Source organism: Sapajus apella, unplaced genomic scaffold (genome assembly GCF_009761245.1).
Source record: "Sapajus apella isolate SASKATOON/1434 unplaced genomic scaffold, GSC_monkey_1.0 scaffold14, whole genome shotgun sequence".
NCBI classification, from domain to species: domain Eukaryota; kingdom Metazoa; phylum Chordata; class Mammalia; order Primates; family Cebidae; genus Sapajus; species Sapajus apella.
In genome coordinates, this window is record NW_022436954.1 from 14,648,992 (window position 1) to 14,661,335 (window position 12,344).

General features: G+C 33.7%; 1 protein-coding gene across 1 annotated transcript; it reads left to right on the forward strand.

Moving 5' to 3' along the window:
• Window positions 1-10,894: 10,894 nt before the first annotated feature.
• On the forward strand, window positions 10,895-11,908 carry LOC116554456 (olfactory receptor 4C11). Its single transcript, XM_032282424.1, has one exon. It carries the CDS (start codon window positions 10,914-10,916, stop codon window positions 11,844-11,846), a length of 933 nt encoding a protein of 310 aa, XP_032138315.1. The 5' UTR covers window positions 10,895-10,913; the 3' UTR covers window positions 11,847-11,908.
• Window positions 11,909-12,344: the final 436 nt, after the last annotated feature.

Below are 12,344 nucleotides of genomic sequence, written 5' to 3' on the forward strand. Positions count from 1 at the left end.
CCTATCTAAATGAAATTTGGTATCTTTTGACCACCATGTCCCCGGTCCCCACTTTCCAGCCACACCAGCCCCTGGGAACCACCATTCCACGCTCTACTTCTATGAGATCAATTTGTTGAGAATCCATATATGAGTAAGATCATGTGGCATTTGTCTTTCTGTGCCTGCCTTATCTTACTTAACATAATGTCCTCCGGTTTCATGCACTATGTTGCAAATTATGGGGTTCCTTTTTTATGGCTGGATGGTATTCCATTATGTATATATACCACATTTCTTTATTTATTCTTCTGTCACAGGTCATCTTAACTTGCTCTGCTTATAGTTGATTTCATTCTCTTCATTTTCCTCTTCTAGAATCCATTTTAAAATTTTTTTATTATCAATTATTTGAACTTATTTCCAAAAATGAGATTTCTTCATACTTTTTTGAATGATTGAAGGTGGTAAATTTGCATGATATCAGTAAGTGTTATATACATTCTTCAGCAAATAAATGTGAGACTAGTCACTGGATTTTCTTCTAATTTTAGAAATCTCAGAATGGCCTGGGAAAAAGTAAAAGGATCAATTCCAAGAATATAGGTTTTTAAAATCTATGTTGAAATATAATTGAAGTACTATGTATACAATCCACATGAAATATTTGACCTACAGTTATATCTATGTTACCATCACCATTATCCAGACAATGAACATATTACCCCCAAAAGTTTTCCTGTGTTCTTTTGTAATTCTGTCTTCAGACTTCTTTCTTATGTCCAACAAAATATTGATCCATTTCTTGAACAGTAGATTAATATTCATTTAGTAGAATCTTATAAAATGGAAGAATATAGTATATGCTGTTTTTAGGGGAAGGCAACTGGCTTATTTCACTCAATTTGTGTATTCTGACATTCAGCCATGTCTTTGTGTATATCAATAGTACCTTCCTCTTTAATTCTGAGGTTATTTTACTACATGAAAATTCCACAAATTCTTACCTGTTTCTCAAATTTAAGATATTGATTGTGTCCATATTTTGGCTAACATTTATTACCTGCTATAGTAGTTCAGGTACACATATTTTTATGGACAAATACCATATTTATCTTGAGTAAATGTGGAGCAGAATCTCTAGTTACATGGGAAGAATATGTTTAATATTTTGATGAAATTTTCAAAAACATTTTTAGCATAGTTGTGCCATTTTATATCCTCAGTTCCTTGGGTTGTAATGCAGACACTTAGTATAGTCAGTCTTTACATTTACTCCTTGTAGTGAGTATGAAGCGGTATCATGTGGTTCTTTTTTACATTTAGCTAATAATTGATGATATTTTAGCATCTTTTCATATACCTATTTGCAACCTGTATTTTTTCTTGAGAAAGTGTCTGTTCAAAATGTTTACTTGTTTTTCCATTGGGTTGTTCATTTTCTTTTCTTTTCTTTTTTCTTTTCTTCTCTTTTTTTTTGAGAAGGAGTCTTGTTCTGTCAACCAGGCTGGGGTGCAGTGGCGTGATCTTGGCAACCTCTGCCTCCCAGGTTCAAGTGATTCTCCCGCTTGAGCCTCCCTAATAGCTGGGAATACAGGCACGTGCCACCACGCCTGTCTAATGTTTTGTATTTTTAGTAGAGACGGGGTTTTACCATGTTAGCCAGGATGGTCTCAATCTCCTGACTTCATGATCTGCCCTCCTTGGCCTCCTAAAGTGCTAGGATTACAGGTGTGAGGCACAACACCCAGCCGCGTTGTTCATTTTTTTATAGTTAGTTTTGAGATATCTCTATACAATCAGAATAGTAGTTCTTTGGTTATTGTATAATTTTAGAATATTTTCTTCCAGCATGTAGTATGGTTATGTAATTCTATTAACGATCTCATTTTTACAGCAAAAAAAATGTAATTTTGGTGAAGTTCAACTCACTTTTTTTTTCCTTTTTAGGATAATACTACTGGTATTATATCTGAGAGCTCTTTGCCTAATCCAAAATAATGAAGCTTTTCTTCTGTTTAATTCTAAAGATTTATCATTTTATATTTTATATACATCGTCAATTTTGAGTTTATTTTTATATAAAATATACATATACAGGTTTACTTTTGCTCTGTATAGGTGTCCAAGTGTTCCATCATTTGTTGAAAAAGTATCTTTTCTCTATAGAATTGCCTACAAGTCTTTGCTGAGAATTAGACTATAAATGTGTAAGTCTATCTCTGAACTATCTAGTCTCTTTCACTGATACTTGCCTACATTTGTGAAAGTAACATAGCTTTGATTACTGTAGCTTTATGATATAAATTTAAATTATGTAGTGCAAGTTCATTAATTGTCTTTGTTTAAAACATTGTGTATGCTAATCTGTATCTTTTCAATGTTAATATAAATATTAGAATAAACTTTAATATTTCAAGAAAAAACTGCCTGCTCTGTTTTTAATGGGAATTGCTTTGAGATTAATTAAAAGGAAGTATAATAGATATCATAATAAAGTCCTGTTGTCTGATCTATGAACAAGGATATTGATCCACAAATAAGTAGATTGAATCAATGATAAAGTTTCCCATCAAAGAAAAGCCCAGGACGTAATGGCTTCACAGCTGAACTCTACCAAATATTCATACTCTGAGAAATACAGATATGAAAAACACCAAGAGAAAGTTTGATGTCAAACATTATTTTTAAACAAAGCACACAATGAATTTACAGAATCTTATTGACTTAGCAACTTTATTTTTAAAAGGGCTAGATATGAATAAAAAGGCTAAAAACACTTACAAATGTGCTACCTCACTAACTAGAATGGAATGAATGAAGAAAATAGGACTAAGAATTTTAAAATCATAATTAATTAAATGTTATTCTCAGAGAATAGATTAAGGCATTGCACATTGGAGCAATGATTATGTAAAAAAAGTGCAAATACTTTACCATCAAAGAAAGTGCCTAAGGTAGGTAAATATGGAAGGACCAAAAAAATAATAATAATCAGACAACCACAGTGATATGAGACCCACAGGCAAAGAGAGCTGTGCATCTTCCCTCCGCTGAACAATTTCTGAAAATGAATAAGATAATTACATAAGAAACAAATAAGACAATAAAATTAACTAAGAAAAATATACCTGAATTGGCAACCATAAAGACACTAGTGATGTAGGTATTGGTACAGGTAACTTCTAGCAAAGGAAAAATATCACAAAAATAGCGATCAATCTTGTTAGGACCACAGAAAACCAATTGAATTGCTACGGATAACTGAGAAAAAGAATGGGCAGCAACATCAGCCCACGCAGCTAAGACTAGGAGATTGTACCTTGTCTTTTTTCATGATAATCACGTAGTGGAGAAGTTTGCAAGTGGCAGCATTAGTGATCAAATGCCATGGCAGTAAGAATAAAGACTTCAAGTCTTCCAAAGAAGTGCAAGGCAAAAACCTGTAACACATAATTATCATAGGAAATGAATTTTGTCCCCCAAGCAGGTCATTAATTAATTTGGGTGCAATACTAGAGGTATAACAGATGTCCACAGAGGATAAATGGTTCAGTAAATAGCACATCAGATGGTGAAGAAGAGGACCACACTGATTGGAGACAGGGTCAGAAGGTTCTCTACCAAAAGAGTGACATAATAAAATAAGAAGAGCACCAAGCAAAATATTTGTATATTCTGAGCATAAGAAAGTCCCAAAAGAATGAATTCTGAGATATTTTTCTGGTTTTCTATGTATTTCACTTTGGTGTATTTTATACAGAAGTATACTAATTTTCTGAAAGACAGAAAACGTTGTGTGGTTAAAAAATTAAAGATAATATAAAAATCACTGAAATGAATACATAAATAGAATATTACCCATTATTATTGCTTTATAGAATAAAGCTGTATAATCTTTTTTATCTCATTTTACAGATATGTTTGGAATAATATTATCATGGGAAAGTTATGATTTCTACTCAATATTATCTGTAATAATTAGAAAACAAATGTTATTTTAAAATTAAAAATCAATTTATTGCTGATTAAATATATTGTTTAGATAAGCATAAAGGCTTAATTAACCTTAGACCAAAAAAGGGGGTTTTGTATTTGTTTTTACTGCTTTATTTATAGGGTCAACATCTCTTCTTCTAATATGATCTGGTCAAATTCTCCAAATTTCCTGGGAGTAAATTCTCAAGAATTCCAAATACCTTTAAACACAAAAGCTTGATTACAGAACTCTACATTTGTGTAGAGTACACTCCTTTTCACCAGGTCAGCAAACATTGTCAGTGAATCATCCTAAACCAAGGTAATTGCTTTTATATTAAAATGCAAAAACTTTTTGAAAACTACATAGCAAAAGAAGAAAAAAGGTCATTTAATGGCTGAAGTTGTGAAAAATAATCAGCAAATTATTTCATTATCCTATTTACATTTCCTGTGTTAAAGACATATCTTTTAATTTTATTTTTCGAATTCACAAGTAAAAATTGTGCTTATTTATGGAGACATAGTGATTTTTCAAAACATAATGTATAGTAATCACATCAGGGTAATTAGCATATACATCATCTCAATCATTTATCATTTCTTAGCATTAAGAAATTACGTTGTCTTTCAAGTTTTAAATGGCAATAAGCAAAGGAAATATATAAACATTGAATTCTCTAAGAATGTTTGAATTATGCATATGTGATAGCCTTCCCTAGAAATAACATATATTTCATACACAAGGAAACAACTGTCAATAAAAGGAAATGATAGAAATGGTTAATTTAAGGCAAATTTTGTGGTTAGCACTTAGTGATATTTTTTGCATGGATGAATAAATGAAAATGTCATGGATACACATCTTTTGCAGCTTATGCATAATCTTAAAATTACTTATTTAGTCACCGCGAAGAGCATATAGGATACTGAGAATGCATTCCAGGAGATATTTTACCTCCTGATATGGTCTGGCTGTGTCCCCACCCAAATCTCATCTTCAGTTGTAATTTGAATTGTAAGCCCCGCATATTGGGGGAGGGGCCTCATGGGAGGTTATTAGATCATGGGGCAGCCCCATGCTGTTTTCATGATAGTGAATGAGTACTCACAAGCTCTAATGATTTTATAAGGGGCTTTTCCTGGCTTAGCTCTGCACTTCTCCTTCCTCATGCCTTGTGAAGAAGATGCATTGCTTCCCCTTCATCTTCTGCCATGATTGTAAGTTTCCTGAGGCCTCCCCAGCTATGCTGAACTGTGAGTCAAATTAAACCTCTTTCCTTTATAAATTACCTAGGCTCCAGTATTTATTTATAACAGTATAAAAATGAACTAATACACCCCTGATGAGAAATTATCTCATCCCAGTGGGGATGCAAAGGCTCCAGCACATATTTTACTTTACCCTGAATCTGACATAACAATCATGTCTGGGCCTCTGGGTGTCTATTATAAAAACAAAATGCTTATGTGACAAAATTATTTAGAAGACATCAGATCTAGTATTTCATAAATCAATATCTGTGTTATAGAGCTTGAGATTATTGTAGATGGCAAATAAGTAACAGTTCTGACATTTAAAAGCTGGTCTATATCATAGGACACCAATTCCATCTCAATATTCAAACCTCCAGCTTTAACAAAGAGAATTTTCGGTTTGTTCCTACTTTGTCATCAGTATCACTGTAAGGCCCTCTAGCCTCCTTTATACAACAAAACAAAAATAATTATTGTGCAGTGTTCAGAAGTTACCAGTAATTAAAAAGCATTGAAAAATTGGGATGGAAGGGTGTTTTACACGTGTTTTACATTCTTCTATTACCTCTGATAGTGATTCTTTGTTTCTGAGGCGTTAATTTTTCACATGCATTCATGTACCTAAAACAATTTGATTTTAAAAGATTTATAATATAAGTAGACTGTGAATAATTTAAAAGTGGAAATCATTTGATTACCTCAAACCTCTGCTTTTTAAATGAACTCAAATCAAGGGATCTAAGCAGTTTCCCATGATCTGAATTTTATGTTATGGATGTCAGAAGACATACATGCTCCTTCTCAGTCCTGCTGGGGCTGCATACCATGCGTGAGAACACAGTGGGATGGAGGGAAGTGCCTCATGGAGGCTGTTTTGAAAGCTCATTTATTTTGAACTATTTTGTAACTACTTTGAAAACTCATTTCTGGAGAGAAAAATATGCCAAGTGACAGGTTAGCAGAATACCCCATCTCTTTTCCTGAGTATGTATATAAAAAAAATATTGTGGCTGGGCGCGGTGGCTCACGCCTGTATTCCCAGCACTTTGGGAGGCCGAAGCGGGTGGATCATGAGGTGAAGAGATCAAGACCATCCTGGCCAACACGGTGAAACCCCGCCTCTACTAAAAATACAAAAAAATTAGCCAGGCGTGGTGGTGCGTGCCTGTGGTCCCAGCTACACGGGAGGCTGAGGCAGAAGAACCGCTTGAACCCAGGAGGCGGAGGTTTCGGTGAGCCGAGATTGCACCACTGCACTGCAGCCTGGTGACAGAGCAAGGCTCCGTCTCAAAATAATAATAATAATAAATAATAATAATAATGTACATTTAATACAAGCATGCGTTTCAGAATTATCTGATTCTAAATCATATTAAAATAATTTCCCTTCTGTTTACCAAAATGTAAATTCCTAAATCGGAGTCATTGCTTTTTTTTAGATCATCACTGGCAGTTAATCTCTACTACCTCTTAGTCTGTTATTCAGTATTTAAGAGAACATGATTAATCATTATTGTTGATAGCAGAGGTAAAAGAAAAAGTGAAAAGTCATTTTAGTCATTAAAATAATATCACTTTAACCACAGAGATATTATGAAAACTCTGATGAGAAAACTTGAACCCATAAATGATGAAATAAAGAATAAATATCTGAGGTGATGGGCATACTAATCACCCTGATTTTATTATTAAACATAAAGACATATGAAAATATCACTTTGTATACAATAAATAGAATTATTACATATCAACTAAAAAATGAAAGAAAGGTAGTTATCCACTAATTCCCTTTTATTTAAGTATTCATTCAATTATTTATAAACATGTGAACTTTTTCATATATATTTTATAATTAAGGTTATATTTCAATGCTGTGTTATTTATTTTGTTGCTAAAAATTTTTACAGCTTTGGCCATTGTAGACTTTCAGTTGTCTCCTGTGTCCTCATCACTGTTTGTGTGCATGTTTTAGCACTTCCATATTTCTACAATGAAACACTCATTTATTTTTAATACTCTCAGTTCAAAATCTAGAATCAAACATTTCTTCAAGAAACCCTGATCGTTTTATTGGAGAATGGTATTAGAAATAAAGATTTGCCTGATAGATGATCATTTTTAATTCTAGTCAAAAAAATGTCATTTATCACCCAAATGAACATCTCTAATTGCAAGAACGGGCTATCTCTTTTCCCCATAATCAAAGTCAAATTAAAGATTAAGTTATTTATCACATCTGGCTCATGTTCCGTAATTGGGAGGGAGGGGACACTTGAGGGAATGACCTTCCCCAGACTCTTAAATTTTACATATAATTTATATTAAGCTCTTCTCCTGGGAAGGCAAAAGAAAAAATTTTCCCAGTCAAAATCCTATGTGAGGGTAGATTTCAGAACGTGTTGGATGATTCTGGAACCAATTTAGTTTGCCTTCTAGCATTAGGATGGGAATGTGAGCTTCATTGTGAGATCAAAGAGATCCTAATATCGGAATAGTCAGATATTAATTTATAAGCACGTTAAAAATTCTCATTTGAGTAATCAAAATTTAAAATTTGAGTAATGAGCCTCCAAATTATTTTGGGAAGAAAAGAGGGCAATTGAGCATCCTAATGTAGCATATTCTTTAACTAAAGCTGATAAGCTCTCTCTAGGAGAACAGCTTAGTTGTATTTAATGTTCAGAGAAAATGGATGTGATCAATACAATAGCCAGGAACTAACACATACAAGACACTGGTGAAAGGTGGGGAAATTCAAGGACTTTTCTAGGAGTGCTTTACAATCTTAAAGTGAAAACATGGGAATAAAACTCATGCACAGCATTTCTTGATGGAAATGGGCACTACCAGGTAAGAACTGCTGGTAGATGTGGGTAGGAGGTAATTAAATAGAAACCGGCTATTCTGGGCACACTGCCTATGGGTAGCTCTGCTCTGCAAGGAGCAGTAATAAAATAAATAAAAACAGGAAGAAAATAAATTGGGGTATTGCAGGATGGGCTCCATGAAGGTGATGAAGCCGCCGATGGTAGGATGCCGGCTTTCCTTCCTGCAAATGGCAACCAAGTATGAAATAGTATAAAACATTCACGATTTGGATGTATAGGAAATATCTTAATTATTTGATTTATTCAACAGATATTTATCAAACATCCTCTTTTTTATAAGTGCTGAAATTCGGCAGTGGACAGATAAAAATTATCTTCCTTATGTTGCTTCATTCTAATGTATAGTGCCATAAAAATGTGTAATGATTTCTATTCATGTCTGTTTATTCCTGTTTATTCAAATCTGTTCTGGAGATGTGTGTGCATGTGTGTCTTTTTATAATACTTAATTTATAGAAGACAAATACAGTTTTTTATTTCTGTTTGCTAAAGAGCTTTCACAAACCTTCAATACAGGAAGTGAAGCTCCAGTTAACGACAGTGTGTCTGCATATGTTGTATTTACAGAGCACTGAGTTTCAAAACTACTCTGTACCTGACTTACTCAAATTTATGAAGCTTAATGTGGCCCTAATACCACTAGAATTCCTGTCTACAACAGAAGACAGTTGTGATGGCTTAGTGATATGCCATCACAAGGTGAATAACAACCCATCTCCCCAGGTAAAGTTGTTAAAGCATTATTTCTGATGTAACATTATTATGACACACTTTCAAATATTACCAAAGTGAATATTTTTTGAAGTAGGGTCTTTCTCCCATCTATAAGGTCAAGAATGCAATTTCCCCACTCAAAGACATTATAGTTTTTTCATTCTCTTCTACTATAATTCATGTATGTAAATACGTAGGTGTTTGTAGTTTATACTGTACAACTGTTAAGGAAAATGTTACCATTCTAAGCAGGCAGTATCGATCTCTTACATTTCAATTTATACCTTATGTCAGGGACCATTGTGTGTGTGGGTGTGTGGGTGTACACACTCAGATATATGTATCTGCTTCATTCTAATTAATGTTTGCATAAAAATACCATCCCTGATTCATTAATGTCCCTTCTGATGGTCACTCAAGTTGTTTCTTATCTCTTGCTACCACCCAAAAAGGTACAATGATTGTCCTTGTTTCTATGAATGAGTGTGTCTAGAGGAAATGGAATAACTGGATCAATATCTATATGAAGTTGTCACATTATAGATACTCAAGTTGCTTCCTAGAGGGTTGCACCCACTTACATTCCCACCAAAAATTCATAGGGTTGAGTGTTTCCCACACTTTTGTCAACACTGGTTGTTAAGATATTTATCAAAAGGATTGCTTTATTAACCTGATAGGTGAAAATTAGCTAACTGGAATTTTAATTTGAATGTATTTAACTGTTAATGAAATTGAGCATCTTTCTATATGCTTAATCTTTATAATAAGGAGAGCAGTCTCTTTTAAAATGGGTTCTTTTCCTAATGTTCATTTGTGTCATGTTTTTCAGAAACTTACCTGTGAAATCCATTTACATTTGAAAAAATTATGCTTTTGTCTGGTATATGTGTTGTAAATATATTTTATCATATTGGCACTTTACCTTTTGATTTTTTACTGTGTTACTATTTGGAATATATATGTGAAAAGGTATATAGAGCAATTTGTTCAGTATTTGAAATATGCACATAAATATTAATTGCCTTTATGTATTTATCTTCTCCTTCTTGCAGTCAGGATATGAAATACTCAAGAACATACAAACTAAAAATTCAATGGAAAGTACCAGATCCTGACTTGGTGCACATAGATATCATTTTCTAAATCTCTGATGCTTACCTGTGAACCTGAAAAAATGTCCTGATTTATATGTCAATTGTCAGTGTTTACTTGTCTCTTAAGAAAACTTTTTGAAGAACCCAGAAAAAATAATGAAAGAGGGAAGAATTTAACTTTGGACAACACAGTATAACAAAGCAGTACAAAGTTGAATAATAAAGACTGAATTTAGAACTGAAAAAAATTAGAAAATTTTCAGAGGTAAATTAAAAGGAAATAAAGATAGTCAAGGCAAGAGGTTAAAATAAGTCTCAATTTGGACTGGAATGACTGACTTGTTGCTCATTGCAAAAATTTTATGTTTATTCTCTCTCTCTCTCCTGTGTGTGTGTATGTGTGCATGTAGATTTTATTAACGAAGGTATTCTCAAGTATTTAAACAATCTTTATTAGAATAATCAGTATATTTACTAAGTAAATATATTATAACGGTACTATCAGGTTCAAATAATGTGAAAGCCTATTGAAGTAAGTCATGTACATTTTCCTCTGTTATTGCAACACAGTAAAAAATATTTATTATTGCTGGTTATAAGCTAAAGAAACACATTCAGCTTAGAAAGATATCTACTGATACCAAACCCCTAAATTAATGTTTACATTGTCTGAAAAAATCATTTACTTTTAAATTATTTTTCTATTTCTCATTGCATTATTTTCATGTGTAATTTTGTCTTGGCACTGCACTCCAGCCTAGACGACAGAGCAACACTGTCAAAAAAAAAAAGTAATTTGGTAAATATACTGAATAGTTACTATGAATTCCATCTCACTCAGAAAAAATACACAGAATGGTAAATAATAACCCATTGTAAAGTTGCAATTTCATTGCTAAGAATATGTATTTGACCTCCAAATTTAGCATTTATTTTCCTTTTTTTTCCCCTTGCAGATTAACTATTTCCAATATGTGGTTTCTCCACATCAACTGAAACAATGCAGCAAAATAATAGTGTGACTGAATTCATACTGTTAGGATTAACACAGGATCCCTTGAGGCAGAAAATCGTGTTTATAATATTCTTAATTTTCTATGTGGGAACTGTGGTGGGGAATATGCTCATTATTGTGACCATCAAGTCCAGCCAGACCCTGGGAAGCCCCATGTACTTCTTCCTATTTTATTTGTCCATTGCTGATTCTTGCTTTTCAACTTCCACAGCCCCTAGATTAATTGTGGATACTCTCTCTGCAAAGAAAATTATATCCTACAATGAGTGCATGACACAAGTCTTTGCACTACATTTATTTGGCTGCATGGAGATCTTTGTTCTCATCCTCATGTCTGTTGATCGCTATGCGGCCATCTGCAAGCCTTTGCATTACCCAACCATCATGAGCCAGAAGATCTGCATCATCCTGATTGTTCTTGCCTGGATAGGGTCTTTTATACATTCTACAGCTCAGATTATCCTGGCCTTAAGATTGCCGTTCTGTGGACCCAATATGATTGATCATTATTGCTGTGATTTGCAGCCCTTGTTGAAACTTGCCTGCATGGACACTTACACAATCAACCTGCTGTTGGTGTCTAATAGTGGGGCAATTTGCTCAAGTAGTTTCATGATTTTGATAATTTCATACATTGTCATCTTGCATTCCCTGAGAAACCACAGTGCAGAAGGGAGGAAAAAGGCGCTCTCCACTTGTACCTCTCACATAATTGTAGTCATCTTATTCTTTGGCCCATGTATATTCATATATACACGACCCCCAACCACTTTCCCCATGGACAAGACGGTGGCAGTGTTTTATACTATTGGAACACCCTTTCTCAATCCACTCATCTACACACTGAGGAATGCAGAAGTGAAAAACGCCATGAGAAAGTTGTGGTGTGTCAAAATTATTTCAGAAAACAAAGGATAACCTGAGTACTTATTCAGTCAAATCATGATTTAACTAAGTATAGATATCAAATATGAAAGTACCTGCATATTGTGGGAATAATATGTCATCATATATGTTTGTAGGTTCCTATGTTTTCTAGTTAACAGAGCTATGATTACCAAGACATTGCCTTTTGTGCCAGAACTAGGTATAGATTAATTCAGGTTATTACGGACCAAGGGTCTTTCCTTTTCTGATTATCTTCCTTTCCAGCCATGCATTTTCTAAGGCGTAAGCCTGACTACCCCTATGCACTCTAGGCTAATGTATCAGATTTTCTTACTTCATTCCTGTGCTTCTGACCATAGACTCATAATGTCACTGAAATCTTCAATTTGGCTCCTTCTTTTCCTAAGAGCTCAATTCTGCCATTACTGATTGTGAACTACACATCACAACTCTGTCTACACTCTGGTTTAATAAAAACATTTACACAATTGCAACTGCTCAAATTTGTGAGCAGCCACAAAGAAATAT